Source organism: Falco naumanni, chromosome 1 (assembly GCF_017639655.2).
Source record: "Falco naumanni isolate bFalNau1 chromosome 1, bFalNau1.pat, whole genome shotgun sequence".
Taxonomy (NCBI): domain Eukaryota; kingdom Metazoa; phylum Chordata; class Aves; order Falconiformes; family Falconidae; genus Falco; species Falco naumanni.
This window is the reverse complement of record NC_054054.1, coordinates 92235564-92256380: the sequence shown is the minus strand read 5'-3', so window position 1 is coordinate 92256380 and position 20817 is coordinate 92235564. Positions and strand designations below refer to the sequence as shown.

General features: G+C 50.6%; 1 protein-coding gene across 1 annotated transcript in view; it reads left to right on the top strand.

The window, feature by feature from the left end:
* The window catches only part of NOS1 (nitric oxide synthase 1), a 48405-nt gene that overhangs the window by 7376 nt on the left and 20212 nt on the right, over positions 1 to 20817 (top strand). The window contains exons 2-15 of the mRNA XM_040606371.1: positions 3066 to 3198; positions 8695 to 8832; positions 9294 to 9439; positions 9841 to 10003; positions 11218 to 11309; positions 11683 to 11824; positions 12560 to 12699; positions 13133 to 13307; positions 14382 to 14483; positions 15233 to 15427; positions 16568 to 16653; positions 19555 to 19699; positions 20131 to 20235; positions 20670 to 20728. Coding sequence (XP_040462305.1) covers positions 3066 to 3198; positions 8695 to 8832; positions 9294 to 9439; positions 9841 to 10003; positions 11218 to 11309; positions 11683 to 11824; positions 12560 to 12699; positions 13133 to 13307; positions 14382 to 14483; positions 15233 to 15427; positions 16568 to 16653; positions 19555 to 19699; positions 20131 to 20235; positions 20670 to 20728 — 1821 coding nt within the window. The remainder of the gene's footprint in view (positions 1 to 3065; positions 3199 to 8694; positions 8833 to 9293; positions 9440 to 9840; positions 10004 to 11217; positions 11310 to 11682; positions 11825 to 12559; positions 12700 to 13132; positions 13308 to 14381; positions 14484 to 15232; positions 15428 to 16567; positions 16654 to 19554; positions 19700 to 20130; positions 20236 to 20669; positions 20729 to 20817) is intronic.

The window sequence follows — 20817 nt, the reverse complement described above, 5'->3', positions numbered from 1 at the left end:
CTGCCAGTCTCCTTGAGTGCGAGGGGGATCCTCGTATGAACACTGCAGGTCACCCCGTGTCTCTGCTGGGGGCTGCGGAAGCCAAGTCAAGGAGGAAAAGAACTTTTCCAGAAGGACCCTGTTCCTGCCTGAGCTCACAAACAAGGCAGTTACAAGAAATGGGCAGGAAATATTTGTAAAATGAAGCAATTGATTTTTTTCAGTTTTCTCCCCCATCTGTGCTAGGACTGGGGTGAAGCTGTGGCTTCTCTGAATAGGCTTTTCTCTCCCTGTCTCTCTCCAAAAGACAGAGCCGGATACTTCTGGGCAGCCTCATCCAGAAGAGGTCTGTGCTAGCTCAGCGCTGGGGCATGCACCCGCAGCCCTGTGAGCCGCAGACCTCCTCGCCTGACACTAAGCAAGCCGCAGCACAACATCAGCACAGAGATGAGAGAGACAAATGCGAGTTTAGTCTAATAGCTTTGTTGCAGCTACGCTTGACTGTGCTTTTATAGCAGAGACTAAGGGTGAAGGCAGCACCTCTCTGCCCTGTTCACGCAGCCCTAAGTCCATTAGGAACAACAACACGCAACTCGTTTCTGCCCCAGTTGCAAATATGCAACGGGGTGTGGAGCATTTGCTCCTGAGCATCCAACCCTTAATGCCCACCTGGACTTCCCTGTTCCTCAGGATGGTGCATCTCATCAGGTGATGCTTGAAGCCAGTGAATGGGAGCAGGGCCCTGCTCCAGCAATACTTGTAATACACAAAGTAGCCAACTACAGCGATGACTTAATTCAAGCATCTGGTCTTTTTCCGTGCCGTTGGCACAGGTGCCAGCATTTATGGCTTTGCTGGTGTGCAGACAATGAGATTACGCGTGCAGCCACCCAGCCGAGACCTTCGGCTGCTGTCGCCGATGGATCAATTCCTCTCTGAGGTTTCCTTGTGCCGGCAGATGCCTTTTTAGATGGGCTTGCAAACACCTTCCTGGAAACAGCAGGTTGTGCCAGGTGCCTGCAGGCGTACGCTCAGTGTCATTTTGGAGGTGCCTGTGGAGTATCTGGCATGCCGGAGTCTGTCTGCCTGAGCCTCTCCTGTCTGCACAGAGGCAAAGTCTGTGCCCCTGGAGAGGCACTGTGGTTCCTCAGGATGCAGGTTCCCTCTTTAAGTCCCAGGCACCAGTAAAGCCAAGGGATTTCTTCCATTGCCTTATGGAAATTAGTGTTCTCCGGGAGGTTTAATAGCTGGTCTTGACTTATAGGGAAGAGCCAGATTTACTGAATTTTCATCCTGCTAATCCTCTGTCTCATTGCTGGGAATTCTCTAGATGGAGGTAGGCTGGATGTGTCAAGAGTCCCTAAGCTCCCCCTTTGGGTGGGCTGGTAGAGGACAGAGTGGGTGCTGTATGGTTCATGGTTGTCCCCAGCCTTTGGGCCAGTGTGGCTGCCGAGTGCTGCCAGCAGTGCTGCCACCCCGTAGGGAGTGCTGGGACCTGTTGTCTTTGGCTGTGGCTGTGCAGTGTGGCGGGTGGGGTTTCTTGTGTTTTATCTGATTGAAACCCTTTCATGTACTGGGAGAAGCCAAGTCACAAAAGAACAGTTTTCTTTTCCTGGGAAGGTGGTGGTGGTGGTGGGGGGGTATAGAAAACCCAGTAAAAACTGCCCCTATAGCACCTGTACCTCCTCACTTGCACCAAGCTGGCCATTTTCACCCTAAGGCAGCCAACATTTGGAAGGTGTCCAGGAGCCTAGTGTAATAGTTTGGCAGCTGAACATTGTTCTGTAAAGGCAGAAAAATTAAAGAAAACAGAGCACAGGGAGCACATCGTGAAATATTTTCCTTAAGCCGTACCTAAGATACGAGCTGAGGGGCAAGGAGGATTGTGAAATGGAATTTACTTGTACATACGTGTCTTCCCATGACTGTGTCAAGAGCATCGTGTTGGTGTGAATTCTGTCCCAAGTGTAAATGCCCTACTTTGGTCGGTGCTCAGAGCCCGCCGTCACTAATGGGAAGTCTCATTATTGACTTTAGCGGGCATCTGGAAGACTTTTAAGAACTGACAGCAGGAGCAAAACAATTGCCAGAGCGCATTACCTCGATGGTCTGTTGAGCAAGGGTGAAGGTGGCGTGGCTGCAAGCCATGGGGCTGTGTCCCTGCTGGCCCATGGCCCTGTGCAGCCCAGCCCATGGAGGTCCTTCCCACGTGTGGTCTCACCAGGTTGGTCGGTGCCTTCGGTGCAGATGCCCCAGCCTGCCTTCTCTGAATGTCATCTTTCTAAACCCCATTTGTTTTTCTCCTTCGTGAGGGCTCATACGGCAGTGGTTTTCCATCACCTGCTTGGATGGCATTTAACAGCCTCACCGCCACCCCCTGGTATGGTCCCCAGGCAGACTGCACGCACTGTGAGTGACACCAGTGTCGCTGTGCAGGCCAGGGCAGCCAGTGCTGGGGACCTTCTCAGTCCCCCAGCCTTGCCAGCACACCCAGCTCTGTGGAGGCAATCCATCAGTTTGCTTGAGTAAAATCACTTGTGCTTGCCAGCATCTGCAGCATCAGTAAAGGTCAGGAAGAGGAGAGCGAGCTGTCTCTCCTTCCTGGGAGCCACCTATTTTTTCTTGTTTTTTTTTCCTCTCCTCCACTCATAAACACCAAGCTGCTCTGCAAATCCAGCTGGCTTTGCTAGGAGGTTTTGCTAGGAGGTTTTGCAGCTGGAATTGCGTGCGGCTTTCCTTTCCCCAGCTATGTGCTTGCTCTCGCAGGGCTCCAGCATGGCTTTGGGATGCAGAGGGTCTGGCGTGTAACCCCGCTAGAGCCGGTGTCAGGACAGAGGTTTCCTGTTGTTTTGCAGGCATTGCGCGGGAAAATTTCTGTTGTGTTTGGGTTGCCCTCGCTGTGGTGACTCATTGCCTTGGCCCAGGCAGAGCATTTCCTCCCCTTCCGCAAGGTGATGTGTGAGTTTTTGCTCCTGTAGGAAGCAGCTGGAACAGGTCCTGGAGTCATCACTCCAGGACCTGGCCCTGTGGTCCCAGCACCCAGCTGCCCTCCAGCCTGCTGACCCAAATGATTTTTAACTCTTCAGTTTCAGGGAAGGGGAAAACAAGCCACAGAAAGCCTTACCAGCTCGGATGGAGAACGATCGTGTCTTCGGTGACCTGTGGGAGAAGAGCAATGTGCCTGTGGTCCTGAACAACCCCTACTCTGAAGCAGAGCAGGTAAAAGCCCATAGCTCATGCTGTTTTAGGTGGGAAGGGTGTCTGGGGGTGCATGACCTGTCCTGGTGAGCTCTCGCACCACAGAGAACCTACAAGGGCTACCTGCACTACCCTGAAGACCTTTGATCCCAAGAGATAGTGTTGATGTGGTGTAGAGCCCATTTGGTCCAGAAGCCACGTTCTCCATAGCTGGGGTGGCATATAGGTCACTGGAGAACGATGCTTTTCATCCAAGGGGACAGAGTGGGATGGGAGCACAGCCAGGGACCAGGACTCTGAAATCTCCCTTGGGACTGTCAATCCTTTTCATGGCAAAAAGCCGAGTTGCATCATTAAAGCCATTTTGATTCACATGACAGTAATTCAATAGAGCACTTCAGATAATATGTTGTATGGTGCCTTTTCATCTCTTCACACCCCATGGGCATAAATTCTCAGGCTTCCTCACCAAAAGTGGCTTAACTCCACGTTTGTAGCAAAGCCAGAGACATAAGGCAGACCCTGCCAGGGCAGAAAGATCACCTCTGGGAAAACATGACGTGCGTGACCACTGCCAAGCCTGTTCGGGCAAACATATCTCCCTGATGGGATTAACCGGCAACAGGGCAGGACATGGGGGACCATTTGGTCTCCTTGCTTCACTGTATTTCTCAGAGTGACATAGTAAGGACTGTTTTCCAAGGGAAGGAAAAAAAGTGCTTTTGTGGTCCTATGAAGACTTCTGAGAAAATCAGTATTTCCTCAGCTCAGGAATGTCTTCAGCAGTTACATCTGGCTGATGCCTCTTCCCAGCTCCAACGAGCCGCAATGCAATGCTCCTCGCTGACGTGCCAACTGCAGACCGCCACAGAGTGGGTGCCGCTCGTGGTGTGGTTGACACCCAGATATTGAGCCTGGCCTTGTTACACAGCAGTGTTCAGTGGCACATCCCAGGCCATGGCTCTTCCGGGGGTGTTTTCCCATTTCACAGGCATTTTACAAGCTGGGGGTGAGGCCACACGAGGTGACAGGGTCCCTTCACGCCCATGGAGGTGACATGATCCCTTCATGTCCATGGAGGTGACATAGTCATGGCTGTGGTGGTTTAACTCTGCCCCTCATTCCCCTTGTGCCAGGAGCACCCTGCTTTCCCTGGGGACTCCTGAGCAGAATGATGTTCACGTATGCTTTTGCAGCACACGCAGTGTCGGAGACTCATGAGACATGCGAGACCCACCGGGCAGGTGTTGATGCACCTGTGGGGTGGCTGAGATACCCCTGATCATGCCAGACTTGCTGCACAGTTTTAACCAACCTGGCTGGGTTTTTAGATGCGAGTGGAAGTGATTTCCATGTTCCCCACACCTGGCTGCAGCTCAGGACTGCAGCCACAGCCCCTAGCAGCGTAGACAGCCTTACGGTGGGTATTGTCCTCCATCAGCACACGCAAATGGGTGCATCCAAGAGCTGCAACACGCTGTGTTCAGCCACTGGAGAGCTGTCCCTGGGCAGCCCCATGTCCCGCTGCACAGTCAATGCACTGTGGCAGGTATCACAAGCCCATCTCACCCAAGGACAGATCACTGCTCTGGTGCCTTTGCCTTAGCTCTGGAAAGACATTGTCTTTCTGCGTCCTTTGCTAAGCTCCTTGCATGTACATGTCTGGTACTATAAGTACTTTATAACCTTCTGTGTTCAGAGCTTAATTTCTCTCAGTGTTACGACTGCCAAAACCCTCAGTCTTAATCTGCTATTAAACTCTTTAATATTTTTTTTCACTAGATGTGCAGCTTTCTTTTTATCCTTCTTATGCCCAAATCGCTATGCCTGCTTTTCTGGAGGCAGTCTGGTTTTCCCCCATGTTCCTTGCAGCCGTTCCGCCGGGCTGCATGCAATCAAGGCAACTGAACTTCTTGCAAGCGGCAATAAATACTGTTAACACGGGGGCAAGTCAAGCCAAGAGTGAGCTTTTTATACACGTCCTTTAAAGCAGGGTTTGGTGAATTCACTTGGCCAAGTGTGGAATGCTCACTGAGGCTCGTAATAAGGTGCTGAAAGACCCGTTGGGCATCGATCCCTATGCCTTTTTTTTTTTTTGCCAAGTCACACAGTGTGTTTCACTTGTTTCCCAGGAGCCCAATCCCTCTGGCCCTAAACATCACCAATGGAAAGATGCTGTGACAGCACCAGCCCAGGTCTCGCGTGAGTCATGTTTCAGTCCATATAGATTGATTTGTTAGCTCCAGGGTAACCAGGGAGGTGTGTGCCCGTGTAGCTAGCAGAGGAAGGGAGTCATATCAGCTCTGCACTTGTAAAGATGATTTACAGCTTTATAAAATCGAAAAGCACACTTCCAGCTAGCAAGGTTAATGCAGTCCAGAAGGAAATGTCAGCATGCCTATATATCTATGACCTGGGCTAACACTGCAGACCTTGTCCTCCCACAGCCGACGCATTTTGGCAGGGCAATACATGCCGTTGTCACAGGCAGGGACTCCCAAAGTCCAGCTGGGACACATGACGAAGGCTGAGGACCTGTAAAACTCGGGTCTGCACAAAGGGAGATGGTTCCTGCTGTTCTGGCCCTAGGAAGTGCTCGGGGCTGGCTGCATTTCTGCCCTGCATCTGTGAGAGCCGCAGACAGCTCGCAAGCTGCACACTGACGATAAGTGCCAACACGCTCCCTTGTAAAAGATGTTTGCATAATGCTTGTGTGCCCGACTGGTACGTTAGTCTCTTCGTTTGTCCCACTCTTGAGTCACTGATATCACAGCTGCCTAATTAAAACATGAAAGGATCTCACACAACCTCCCTGACAGAATCAGGGGTAATATTTGGCTTCAGCTTTGCTATGCAGGGAAGGCATACACACACACATGGAGTTCTTTCTCAGTCTCTTCTGGGTGTCGCTTTCTCCACAGCTGCTCTGTGATGCAGTTGCCAGACCTGGCACCTCTGCTTCTTGAGGATGGTGTCACCTCGGCTGCTCCAGACCGGCTGGCATCCCAGGGATTCGACATGCCTCTGCACCATGGCCCTCTTTCAGCAAAGATTTAAACGTTGCCAGTTCCTGCAGGGAAAAGACAAAAAGGAAAGGGAGCAGCTTTGAGAGAAGTTTAAGGTAGAACATCTGTAGGCAGATGTTAAGCAGCCAATGTCCACTAGCTTGGACCACGAGCTTGCTCACTCTCAGGATGGGGCCATTGCAACATCTGGATTCATAACCCGCTTTTGGGCCATACCTGCTCCAGCAAGATGTTATTTAGCAGCATGTCTCCTAAGCTGCACCAGAGCCCCATCAGCAAATCAAAACTAACTCAGAATCGAAAAGCAGTGCTGGATACAACCACCACTTTCTGCTTGGTACTTCTAGCTCTGTCTGGCAGGTGGAGGTACAGGTTTTGGGTTTGTTTGCATTTTTGAGCAGCGGTTCTCAGCTAAAATTTACCAATCTCTCAGAGCTGCTCTGAGCAGTCACACTCAGAAGGAAGGTGGCAGATTATCTCCTTTGGTCCTAAGAGTGCCCTAGGTGGGTTCAGAGAGCACAGGATGCAGTTAGTGGCTCAGAAATGGTTTGATTCTCTTGAAAGAGTAAAACAAGCAGAAAAAAAATACCAGGAACTGTTATAATTCAGCTCAGATTCCCCAAAACTGAAAAAAAAATGAACTTAAAAATAGTGCTTTTCCATGACTGGATTTAGGAGATTCTTTCTATTTACCACTGGTTTACTACTCGTTCTGTATTTAGTCTTATATTTGTTTTCTGCAGCATGGGAAGGGAAGCATGGGAAGGAATCCACTGTGTGGTCATCAGGCTTCAGGAGCTAGGACTTCAAAAGGCTCCTTGGGAAGATCATGAGATGTGTGACGTGAGGGATGTCAGAGACCCATGACAGCATAGCCTGAGGGTGTGCAGAGAGCAGCTTTCTGAAACTGAGGACCAAAGAGGGTCCTACTGAGGGATCAGGTTGTAAAGCTCTCCCTTCTCCTACATCCTCTGCCTCTTGCTCCTAGCATGTGTTTTCAGTGTATGACACTACATTGTGAGCGTTAGGCTGCTTGACAGCCAAATCCCTGTTTTCCAGGGAAAAAAAATGTGGAACATATGGTAAAAACTAGGGCTGGGCAAAAAAATATGTCCAACATTGCCACCGGGGCAGTGCAGTGGTGTCTGCTCAGCCTGGGCATCAGTCTCACCATCAGTCAGGCATCAGTCTCTCCCTGCCTCAGAAAAGCAGAGAGATCCTCTGGCAAAGTAAGAATGAGTTAGATCTGGACCCTCTTTTTGCTTTTGTCAGCCTTGTGACCCCTGTTGCTTTCCCTCCTGGGTTTGCTCATCAGCAAAAGTGCTTGTTCTGAAACAAGAGCTTCTTCCACTATGTGCTGCCTCTTCTTCAGCTGGTCCTTCAGGCTGTAACACTAGTCCATGAGCTGCAGCTGTGACATGAGCCCAGAACTGTCAAAATGGAGAGTGAAACTCTGCACAGCTCTGCTGAAGGCTTTTTTTTAAACCTTGCAGATGGATTAGAAAGGGGCACAAGTTACAAGACTCACGCAGGAAGGCTACATCAAAATACGGTCCATGCTCTGGTGTGGGATCAGGTCTCTCCTTGGAACCTGCGTCAACACCATTGTGGTTGCAGTAACTGAATCACTCCTGTTATAAGATCTGATTCCTGGAAAAAACATCTCTGCTTTCCAGGGCCACTGCAGATCTCACTGTCCCATGATACGCTGGTAGATACTGATTGCTCTTTAAGTGCTTGGGGTGAATAAGGGTGACAGCAGAAATACTAGATATTATCTGTGAAAACATGTGCAAAGACAAGCATTCGCAGCCAGCTCTTCTTGTTACAAGCTCTCTGCTGGCTGAGGCTCCTGCTTATGTTGGCCTGTACCTCGAGATGTACAACATGAGCACACCCTGACGCAGAGTATCAGGGAGGGCTGGAGATTCAGAGCTGAGACTGAACTAATCCAACTATGCATAATTCAGCAGCCTTCACACTTGCATAATTTATCCATTCTTATTCCTATGATCTTCCAGCATTGATATCACAGGAGATTGTGGGCTTGGATTGCTTGGAGGAACCATTGGCCATTAGCTCTATCTCACAGTGCTCATATTGGTGAGGCAGAGCTTGGCACATGCAAAACTTGAGCAGGTGATGCTCCTTAAAAAGAAACACTTAATACATTTTAGACAGGTAAGTCTTCCACTGGGAAACTTGAACACAACGTTCTCCTAAGTCACTTCTATCTCTGTTTTTAAGTCCTCTTCTAGAGGTTTGACTGTCCTGTAAAGAGAGGCGACTTCTCCACCGCATTGAGAGTTGGTCGCTCCACTGTAGGATTCCAAATGCTGCCAAGTATTTGGATCATATACCTTGTCTCCATGTATTATCACAAGGATTTAAGCACAGGCATCCACTAATACAGGATGCTGCTTCTTGCTGTGACCTTTTTTGTGTATCTTGATGAATACTAACCTTGTGCCTGGTCTTCAATGTTGTCCAGGCACCGCCGCCTGGGCGGCAGTCCCCAACTAAGAACACAGTGAATGGAAGTCCTTCCAAATGCCCGCGATTTGTCAAGATCAAGAACTGGGAGACAGGCTCCGTGCTTCATGACACTCTGCACCTCAAGACCGCAATGGTGAGTAGAGTTCATAGGACTGGCCCAAAGTTAACTGAGCATAACTGAGTGGATCACAGTGTTTCCAAGATGTCTTTACCTGGAAATGCAGAACTGGATGAATTCAGGCCAGTCTTCTTGTTGCTGGTGGTTTCTGAATTTCAAACCTCTGGTGCAATAAGCTGGGTGAGAGGGAAGTCCATCTGGGATAAATAAGGAAAAGCACTTGACTTCATGCCAAGCTGAGGCAGGAATCTAGTGAGCCCAGATTGTCCATGTCAGGTGGGACAAGAGATGGCTGCATATGCTTACTCTTACACATTACTAATAGGTGTGAAAACAAATGAGCTGGAAGTGTCCCTGTCTGTCAAAGATGCTACCAACCTTCGTGTAGCTAATCACTGGCCTTCCCCAGCCCAGCTCACAGTAACTGAAAGTGCTGCAGTAACCCAAGACACGCTTGTCTCCTTCTGTCCCTTCAGGCCACCGCATGCACGGAGCAGATCTGCATGGGCTCAGTAATGACTCCTAGCCAGCATGTCCGCAAGTCAGAAGATACCAGGACAAAAGAGGAGGTGCTACTCTTGGCTAAGGACTTCATTGACCAGTACTACTCCTCCATAAAGAGGTAAGTATTGAATGGAGAAGGTTGCAGCCCAAGGCTGCTACTTATGCTGAGATGTCACACATGATTTGATCTTTCACATTTGCAAGCAAAAGCAGGGTGAGTGTTGTGGTTTAACCCCAGCTGGTAACTAAGTACCAGCAGCCACTTGCTCACAGTGAGACTGTGGTGCTCCATGTGCAGCTGGAGTTTCATTCATAGCATTTGTTGTGTGCCTCTATGCAAATTACTGACCTTTCCCATTTGCACTTGGTCATCTGTTACCTGAAAGCACAAGTGTGTGTGAATATGCGCCCACATGTGCTTAAGAAAGAAAGAACTCATGCCCAGGTGGAGAGCAGCAGAATTCCCCGCCCTCCACCCAAGCTGGCAACTGCCATATTCTCTGCTCCTCACCCATGCAGATCTGGCTCTAAGGCACACATGGAAAGGCTGGAGGAAGTGACCAAGGAGATTGAAGCCACTGATACCTACCAGCTGCGGGACACTGAGCTGATCTATGGAGCCAAGCATGCCTGGAGAAATGCAGCCCGCTGTGTGGGCAGGATTCAGTGGTCCAAGCTGCAGGTAAGCACCAACTCCACTGCAGACAGCTGGCACATTGCCTGCCAAAGGATGCACTGGAGTTTTGGAAAGGCAAATTTTACTCTTCAAATCCCCGGGGAAGCACAGCACAGATACAGTTGCGGGTGTCCAGCACACAGCAGCTCTGCACTCCTTGACAGCGGTGGGGGTGCACAGCAGGGAACTCAGCAGAAGCATCTGTGGGGTAGGTGTAGCTGAGGTGTCTGTCTTTGAAATGGGGCCAACTGGAAGGTGGTGCTTAGAGAACATTTTCCAAAATCAAATACTGCTCCAGTATCTTACATGTTGCTTCCAAAACTATTGCTCTGCCTTGAGAGAGGCAGCAGGACACACTCATCCTTGGTACAGAGATGCTATGGCTGGCTCAGTGCCCTTGTGACTAGCTGGAAGCATAGAATAGGATCTGAATTAGTGATCTCTAGTGGAATCTCTTGGTACAGAGATGATGTCTCCGTCTGTAAGCTGCAGCACAATTCTTGTGGCTGCTTCACACAGGGTACAGGCACTGCCTGGGGCCAGGAGGCTGGGCCTCCTTTTCTCCCAACTCAGCCTTCAGCCCTACTGTTCCACTATTTCTTTTGGCACATCTGAACCATAAGGGGAGCCATTTCTGCAAGAAGTTGTCTTCAAGCCTTCTGCTGACCCTCTTTCCTGGTTGTCCATCCTTTTGTAGATGCCCCGTCCCTGGGAAACATTCAATGTCGGTTTGGCTGGGGCTCTGACCAACCTGATTGAGTTGAAGATGTTCCTGCCCATTGCAGGAGGGTTGGACTAGGTGACATTTAAAGGTCCCTTCTGACCCAAACTGTTCTATGAGTCTATGATTCCTCATCCTCTTGGTGTCCCTCAGACCTGACAGACCCCTATCCTGTTTCAGCTCTGAGTCTTGATCTACAAGAGACAAAAAGCAGAAGCCACAATTCTTGGTGGATGAGCTAGGAACTGCAGCAGGTTGGGAGCACTGGATTGAGAAGGTTTTTGCCTGAGCAGCAGATGACTCACCTCTCCTAAGCAGAAGGGGCAGCTGTGTGATACCCATGTGTTGTAAAGGCAGAGAATACATAATTATGGAGTTTTAGATACCTAACAAGTCACAGTGATCTCTAGAGCTTTCCCTGTGCTGTTTCTTCTGCTTTGCTCTGCCCTAAGAGTTGGAGCATCCTATAGCATCGCCACAATTGCTTCTACTGTTCCAGGTGTTTGATGCCCGGGACTGCACCACAGCCCATGGGATGTTCAATTATATCTGCAACCACATCAAATATGCCACCAACAAAGGGAACCTCAGGTGAGCCATCTGGGAGTCACCAGGGTTTATATCTGAAGGCCTCTGGGTGTGTCAACCCAGCTCTGGGCCCTGCTGACGTTACCTCCTTTAGCAGCTGTTGCACAACAGGATGGATGTAGCCAGCACCTGTCCTGGGGAGCATCAGAGGGACCTGGTATCAGGGGAAGGTGTCCTGCAGGTTCAAATATATCTCTTCTTGCTCTCTGTGGGACCTTAAAGGGCAGATTTTCCAATTATTTCTCCTTTGATATATTCTATATCAAATGCAGAGCACAGATTGTTTTTCAGACCTACCTGAAACCCTGTGTTAGCAGCCAGCTTCCACCTGGAGCTGAATTGCTGGGTATTCACCAGCACTGCCTCTTCCTTCCAGATCTGCTATTACCATCTTCCCGCAGCGCACGGACAGCAAGCATGACTTCCGCATCTGGAATGCTCAGCTCATCCGCTACGCTGGCTACAAGCAGCCCGATGGCACGATCCTGGGAGATCCCGCAAATGTGGAGCTGACAGAGGTACCGGCTGAAGCCATCCTTCTGGGGTACCACGGGTGTGGGACTGCTGGGGGCATGTAGAAACTCTGACCACCCCAGGAGTGGGGAGGGTGCTGGGTCCGGCAGGGTTTATCACATCCACTGTGGTGCCATGAAGTGAAGCTGGGTTTGTCTCACCCTCAGATATTTTCCCGGGAATGAAAGCTGTTTCTATCCATGCAGGAGTTGGTCATAGCTGTACCGAAAGACCCTTATCTCATTTCCTTTTGCTGAGAAGGGGTCACTTAGTGGTGCTGAGGGAACTGTTGTGGGAGAACATGTGTGTCCATTGCTGTCCTGAGCCACTGGGAATCAGAAATGGCATTTGCCTCATGCTGCTGCCTGTTGGCGCTGCCCACACAGCACCAGTGCTCTGCTGAGCTCAGCTCTTCCCAAACGCCTCTGCTTTTCTCACCCATTTTCTCCTTCACCATTACAGGCACGAATAGGGTAAGCAGCTTTTTCAGAGCTATGATCCTACCTGAGGATCTAGTTCTAGGCTCATTTTCAGCCCAAACCCCCCTTACTTGGCCATGGGTTGGCTGTGACAGGCAACCTCAAGTTGTAGCTCCCTTGGATGGAGGTTATTACTCAACCTGTAAGGGCATCAGAGATGCTGTTAGGAGATCCTGCTCAGTGCCATGCCAGTCTGCCCATAACGCTTGAAAAGCAGGTGACCTGCTGGGACTTCTAATCCCATCGTTGTTTTGCCTGTAGATCTGCATTCAACAAGGGTGGAAGGCACCACATGGGCGCTTCGATATCCTGCCTCTGCTCCTCCAAGCCAATGGCAATGATCCAGAACTCTTTGAAATCCCCCCGGAGCTTGTGCTGGAAGTGCCCATCCGGCATCCCAAGTAAGTCAGAGTAAGCCCTGAAACTGCTCAAGGGGCTCAGCAGGACTGAGCTCTGGTTTCATGCTAAACCATCTCCTGTGCTTGGCCCTTCCTTGCCGTGGCTTGGGTGCTTTACTGAAGACCCTCTTCTAGGTCTTCCCTCCACTCTGATGTAAAGCTGGCAGAGTCTGGAGGTGGAAAGCAAGTTGTGTCCTTGTCTCAGGGCTGTATTTCATTTCCTTGAAGTCTACCAGGACTTATGTCACTCTGTAATGCTCCAGATGTATCACTTTCTCCCCATAAACAGCTCCTGAGGGAGATATTCCTTCCGGGAACCATTCTGTTCGCATGTCCTTCAGCCTGTGGCTGGTAGCAATGCAGCCTGCTCCGTTCGCCTGCCTGCATCGGGCAGGGGAGGCGTTGCTGGTTGCCTGACCATGTTGTATCCTGGCAGGTTTGAATGGTTTAAGGACTTGGGCCTGAAGTGGTATGGTTTGCCAGCAGTTTCCAACATGCTCCTCGAGATCGGTGGCTTGGAATTTTCCGCCTGCCCCTTCAGTGGCTGGTACATGGGCACAGAGATTGGGGTCCGGGACTATTGTGACAACTCTCGCTACAACATACTGGAGGTAATTCCCCATCCTCAAGGAAGGCAGGTGCTCCTGGGGTGCAGTGGGTGTGTATGAAGTTACTGGGGAGCAGGCAGGACACTGGGAAAGTGTTGCCTTGAGTGGGAGAGTATAGGACACCTAAGTCTCCCTTAGGCTGAGCCACATGGCCAAGGGTGTGATGAGCTGGCAAGTATTTTTGTGTCCTATGGGGCCAGCTGCTACCTAAGACACTGAGTGTGATGCCTATTGAGCTCCACATAGACTTCTCAAAGCACCTTATTGATCAGCAGGCACCTGGTCATGTGCTTGATTGAGGTCAAATGCTAGGATGTGGTGGGTCTGAGAGGATGCTGAGACACCTCGTGACTCCTCAGGGACATGCCTGCCCACAGGGACCCTCCAGCTGGCCCCTCTGGAGTGCTCTACTATGCCTCGGGGACTCCCCACACAGAGGACAGGGTGACTCAGAGACAAAGCCAAGCCATGGGGAAATGCTGGTGCAGGCAACCTGCACCCATCAAGGCTGGTTCCTTTGCCCTTCCAAGGGACACGCTGTGTTACTTGGAGGGGCTGCATCCCTCTCCGGTTGCTTGAAAACCAGAGGGGTGAAAGCAGTGATGTGTGTGCCCATGCCCGTCTGTGATCGTGCCTGGTGGAAGGACTCCAGGCAGAAGAAACTAAGAACAGAGTTTTGGGAGCAGCAGGGGGTCTGGCATGGGGAGAGGTGCAGGGATCTGTTCTTCCCAGCACATGGATCACCACCATCTCCTGCTGTGCCACAGACGTACCCATTCCCTCTCTTCCCACAAAGAGCTGCTGCTCTTGATGGCCCTTTTCAGCAGCATTTAGTCATCTTCTGGTGCTTGGGGGTGGAAGGGAGGCCAGCCTGGCCTCGATCCTCTCATGGAGAGGAAAAGGCAGGACCATGTCTTCTCAGGGGAAGGCAAAATGCCAGCCCCTTGTTACAAGCACACTGCCCTACCCTTGTGCCAGCCTGGGTCCCTTCTCTGCCTTCCTCTCCCCAGGCAGGTATCTTCAGTCCCTGGTTTTTGGCAATTAAAAGTGTTCACCTTCCACCCTGCTTTGTTACAGCAAGTGGCCAAGAAAATGAATTTGGATATGAGGAAAACATCCTCACTGTGGAAGGACCAGGCCCTGGTGGAGATCAACATTGCTGTGCTGTACAGCTTCCAGGTACCTGAGCAGCAGGACTGTCTTGTTTGGGTCCCGCTTGAGGGACACAGGGATTGGATGGGACAAGTATGGAGACATCTGCCCAAGGACAATGGCAGCAGCTGGTATACTCAGCTGAAATTGGGCTGTGCCTTCCTAATTTTGGGCTGTTCCAGGAGCCTGCAGTGAAATTTAATAATCTCTGTGCCCTGGATGTTGCAAAGACAGCACCACCAGCATCTGAGCTGTGCCATTGCAGAGGGAGTGCCCCGAGGGGTCAAGATTCAGCCCTTCTGTCCCATCCATGAGGCAAGAATTGGCTCAGGTTCTCTCCCTGCCTGCACTTAAAGGTTGAGTAGCAAAACTAGTCCTTGGTAACCCAACTTCAGAGGGTGGGAGTCCTTCCCAGAGCTGGATCAGAGCTGCTCCTTGAGTTGTGCAAGCCATGAAAGAGTTCCCCAAGGGGTTGAGCAGAGGATGCTCCATGCCATTCATACCACCTTAGTCTTTGCTTGGCCCATGACAAATAACAGGAGGAACAGCCATCCCATAGCACATCTACTCATGAAGGACAAGGGCAGCTTTACAGCCTCCTTGGGAAGACCAGGGTCAGGAGCCACCTTGTGTTGTCTTCAAAGGTTACGGTCCTGTAAGACCATGGGAGTGAGCCAGATTCGGGTCAAACAGCTCCAAATGTAAAATCTTGGCTTTTGCCTTCTGGACTGTATTAACCCACAGCTGTTGACTCTGCTTTCTTGTCCCTCCCACAGAGTGACAAGGTGACCATTGTGGATCACCACTCAGCCACTGAGTCCTTTATCAAACACATGGAGAATGAGTACCGATGCCGCGGAGGCTGTCCTGCTGATTGGGTGTGGATTGTCCCACCAATGTCTGGCAGCATCACCCCAGTTTTCCATCAGGAAATGCTCAACTACCGTCTCACACCTTCCTTTGAGTACCAGGTACTGTCTGCACCCTACCTGCCACCAGTGCTGCGTGTCCAAAGGTGCAGCTGAGAGCAGGGTGAGAGCTGGAGCTCAGAAGATGTAGGAAGGAGAGGGACACCATCTAGTCCCTTCAACAAGCTGTCCCTCGAGGCAGCGAAGTCCATGAACAAGTCTAATTGATGATTCCCCCCCCCCCCAAGGCAGTGTAAGAACCCCCTGGATGTTACACCTTTTCTCAGGGCAATGGCTTTTGGGCCCTCCAGGAGAACATGGGACACCTGAGCCCCCAGCTTTCATGCTTGGATCAAGCAGAGCTCCCCACTTTGGAAGTGCCTAATTTTGCACTTTGATGGGTAGGTGAGGAAATGACCTGGTAGCCACTGTATCCCTCCTTCCTCCAGCCTGCAGGGATCCAACAATTTGATGGGGGTAGAGAGGCGGGGCCCAGCAGGCCAAACAGTGGGCTGAAATGCTGATGCTGGAGTATTTAACACTTCAGACCATGGGAAAAAGGCCCCTAAGCAAACATGCCCTTGTCAGCCAACCGTGCCTGCTCCACTGGTTTTCACACAATGTGACCTTTAGTCAGAGCCCTTAAGGAACAATCACAAACCAGGAGCAGTCTGTTCATTTCTGTAACCAGTCCACAAGGAACCCCAATGGTTCCTGGCCCTGATTACAGACAGCCACCTGCGAGGGCACTGAATTACCTTCTGCATGCTTGTCCCTTGCTTCAGCTGCCTCCCCTTCCCAAAAGGCCTCTTAGGAAAAAACCCCAACACATACACATGGGCTGGGGAGGGGGAAGGATGTGTTTCTGTTGCTTCTCCCCTTCTGGTGTTGCCTTTCTTCTTTTCCCCTGTGGCTTATTAATGCTCATCTCAGAGGTGAGAAGGCATTTGGCCAGATGCTGTTACAAGCCAGCAAGGTTTTATTATATAGCAATTTTTCTGTGCATACTCCTTTGCCCAACTGCCTCAAGAAGCCCATGGGGCTCCAAGGATCAGGGACTATACGGAAGATCGAGAGCTGTGAAGAGGTCAGCTAGTCCTCCCCTTCATGACTAGAGGAATTCAACACTAAGTGCTGTGGATAGAGCTTTTCTCCAAGCTCTGAGCACTGCCCATCAGCTGCTGCTGCTCTTCTTTCTCCTAGCCGGACCCCTGGAACACCCACATCTGGAAAGGGGTCAATGGGACACCTACCAAGAAGAGGGCCATTGGCTTTAAGAAGTTAGCAAAGTAAGTACCAGTGGGGTCTAAAAGGCCCTGTAGTGTTTGGGGCCAGTCCTGGTTTTGGGCAGCTCTGTTTGCTGTGCTGTTTGATAGTGCTACCCTATGGATGTGTGCAAACTGATGGGTTGTGAACCCAGAGGTCAGATCACTGGAGTCTTTACCTGCCAAGAGGGATATATGGAGAAAGGGCAGTTCTTTGAACACCTCATTAGACCACTAAAAGGAGCGTGACCAGGTGAATACCAGATGCTGCATGTAGCCTCTTCTCCCAGGCGGATTCGTTCTCCAGAAAGGTGATCTTCAATGCTCAGGAATGGCTTTCTCACTTCTTGGGGGCCTGTTTCTCCTTTCACAGCCTCCTGGGGCAGAGAGATCACCCATCACCGTTCAGCACCATGCTGGTACAAGCAAGATGAAACTCATGTCCATATTTCTTTTTTTCTTACTGACTCTTTAGTTACTTGAGGAGCACTTGTCCCACTGCATATCTAAATCTCCAAACACCTGCTCTGAAAGGAAAGGGGAGATAGGAATGAGGAATCTCCCAACAGGTAGCAGATGGATCAGTGCCGAGCTGAGATTTGCACTTCATGGCCAGTTGACCTCTAGTAATGGGCCATGCAAGTCCCTCTCCCCTGCCAAAGCTCCTAGTCAGCAGGGGTGTAGGAATGAAGTGTAATTTGGACCCTTTTGCTGATCCTGGCCCAAATGCCTCCCCCGTGGGCCATTGGCAGAGACGTTCTTGTAGGAGCTGCTGGCTCCGTGGCAGCAGAGCCGTGGGCCAAGACTGGGGAGGGCCGGGTCTGCCCCAGTATCGGTGGCCAGGCTGCCAGGTGGCCTTGTGCTGTTGACAGCACCTCCCCACACTTCAGTTTCCCTGAGTGCCTACTATCAGTTTGCTCCCACTCTTCAGCTGTCACCTTCTGTAAGCTGTTTTCTATGGCGCATACCTGAACGTGATCAGCAGCTGATGAATGTACTCCTTAGGCTGACACTGGTGCCTGGGTCTGGGCTGCAGCCCGAGGCTGGTGGAGAGCACAGAAAGATTAATTGAGCCATTGCATTAGAAGAAACAATGCTTGTATTTATGTGTGTGCGATTGATAAATGATTTTATAAAAATGTGAGCATGGCAGGTAATTAAAAAAAAAATATCTCCATTGTTCCTGATGTAGGGTAGAGGAATTACTTTTGTAATTTACCGTTAATTCTGCCTGGATCTGAACTGATCAGCTGAACAAGTGGTGGACCGAGCCCAGCAGTCCCGAGCGTTGCACTTGGCACTGGCTGCAGCATGATTTTGATGTCTGCTCAGACAGGCTGTGCTGGTTCTGGCCAGATCAGAGCGTTCAAACCTGCAGTCCCTGCCGGTCCTGCCCCTTCCCTCCCCTGGGGACCAGGGGACATTGCCATCATGTGAAAGCAAAGGGGCAACTTTAATATGAAGAACTAAACAAAGGAGTGGTAGTATAGCAGCAAATATAATGCTCCTGAGGCTGACTTCAACATGGAGGGAAGCTGCCCAGGGGAGGCAGGACATAACAGACTGGTAGGGTTTCCACCTCTTCTTTCCTCCCCTTTTTTCTTTCCCCAGGTGATTTTCCCAACCTAGAACATGTCTTACCTCCTTCGCAGGGGGAAGCTGGGCTTCTCTTCTCCTGCCAGTGTAACCAGTCCAGCTGCAATCTCCGTTCCCTGTAGCTCATCTGAAGGGGACAAAGGAGTCCTGCTGAACTTGATCACCCAGGGCAGGGTCTGATCACCCTGTCAAAGTGAATCAAGCAGCTCTTATTCTTGCAAAGGCCACAGAGACGCTCTGTGCTCTCTCAGCCCCTCCCGAAACCGCCCCTTCCCTATTGCAACACACCAGACTAAATCCAGACCTGCCTTTCTGGTGACCCCATTTAAAAGCTTGGTGGTCCATGTCAAAAAGGTGAAGATACTCTTCACTTAGGAAAAATAATGTTAATGTGATTATGAATGGCCCTAAAATAACAAACTTGCCACACTGGGCTTGGTGCCTTACCATGCAACCCAAAGCTGGCTCATGACAGCCTCCCTTGTCCCCCATCACTGTGCTCCCACTGATGCCAACCCAGCCATCAGCACTAGCAAAGACAAGGAGCCAGTGTTTCTAGCCAGGATTAGAGAAGCCAGTGACCCCTCAGGGCCCCTCTGACCTGCTCTCAGAGATGAGCTAGTGGGGAAAACAAGAGCAAATGCATCCAGTCATGATTGCAGCCACTGAAGGCAGCCAGCTGGACAGAGTCCTGCAAACACTCAAATAAATGTGCAACCTCTCAGCCTCAAGAGGGCTGTTCCTCTGAGTAAAGTTCATAGTTTTGATGGAGTGCAAATCAAAGGAACTACAGCAAGCTTCAACTGACCTTCTCAGTGTCTCAGGGCTTTGTATGTGATATGTGGAGCCCAGGCACTTCTGCTTGCCTATAACACCTTCAGAAAGGCAGCCAGGTAGGATTTAAACACATGAAGAGATGGAGAAGCTACTGTTTCTCCTGTAGCTTGGGCTCTGGTTGGTCTCCAGCTTTTCCTTTGAGGTTATGTGGTCACTGCTTTCAGCTCCTGCTGCCCCTGATTATTCTTCTGTTTCTCTGTCCCTGCAGAAAGACCACCTCCTCGCCTGGTTTAATATTTTCCTCCTTATATCCATGCAGGTATTGCAGTTCTGTGTTCAGGCTCCTCCATGCAGCCTTATTCCCTGAGAAGTCAAGAAAAACACGCTTTTCCATAGCTTCCTGGTTTAGTATATAACAACGAAACCAGTGATGCTGCAGCTTTTTAAGGCAGGCTGTTCATTTAATAACAAATAAAATGGTGTGAATAGTCTGGGCTAGAGGGACTGACAAGGAAGCAGGCTCTCTTACTGGGAATTATTCTTGCTTTCTAGGGCTGTGAAGTTCTCAGCCAAGCTGATGGGGCAGGCCATGGCCAAGAGGGTCAAAGCGACCATCCTGTATGCCACTGAAACAGGGAAGTCGCAGGTCTATGCAAAAACTCTGTGTGAAATCTTCAAGCACGCTTTTGATGCCAAGGTATTGTACTAGCTCCCAGCCCCTGCAAGATTATGTGCGCATCTGGTTGGCTGTTGGAAAATACAGGGCTCACCGCACGTGGAGCTCCCCAGTTGTGAAGGGTCTTAAGCAGCTCCCAGGATATGACCTTGTGGGTCTGGATTAAAGCCTGCACAGGAATTTTTCCAGCTAATTTCCATCTAATAGTCCTGCAGGCATTGTAGCATACATACATCTACTGCCTCTCCAGTGGTAGTCCTATAGTTTGTCCATATCCCTTGAGCCTCTTGTTCTCATCTTCCCTGTGTGGAGATCTCTGCCAGTGCACTGGCATGAAGTCAGCAAGGATATGCTGCTCCCATCCCCAGGTGGACAGGAGCTCATCCCAGGAGACCAGCTGACGGTAGATCTCCCCACTAAAAGCCTCTTGCTAACATCTCTGTTGCTCCCAGGTGATGTCCATGGATGAGTATGACATTGTGCACCTTGAGCATGAAACCATGGTCCTGGTGGTCACAAGCACCTTTGGCAATGGAGACCCACCTGAGAATGGAGAGGTAGGGCATAATGCAGGGATGGGTGACTACAGCAGGGGTGTGAGCAGGGGACAGGCAGTGGGTAATGGGGAGAAGCAGCCTCTTTTTGCTCAGCCTGAGCTGGAATGGCCCCAAACAGATCCAGGTGCTGTTCTTGCCTGCCTCCAGCCTGTTCTGAAACAGGGATATCTACTTATTCCCTGCTGTGAGACCAGTAGTTACTTGTTGCTAGTAATCTGTTGCTAAATTCATCCTGTACACTGATGTCAGTGTCACACACAAGAGGTGCCAGCCCCTTGACTGGGGAGCCATGACCTCATCCAGCCCTGTACCATAACAGCTCCGCAGGCTGATGGGAACAGCAGAGAGCAGAGCCACAGCCCGGGCTTTGGTCACAGCTTTGTTTCCTGCAGAGACTGGCAAAACTGATGGCCTTGTTTTATTTCTTGCTGCAGAAATTTGGCTGCGCGTTAATGGAGATGAAGAATCCCAACTCCAACCTGGAGGAAAGGAAGTAAGAGCACTCCAACCCCCTCCCTTCCTACTCAAACCCCAGAAAGCAGGTGGCCCCACAGCCAGGACAGCCTTCTTCTCTGCTTTCCT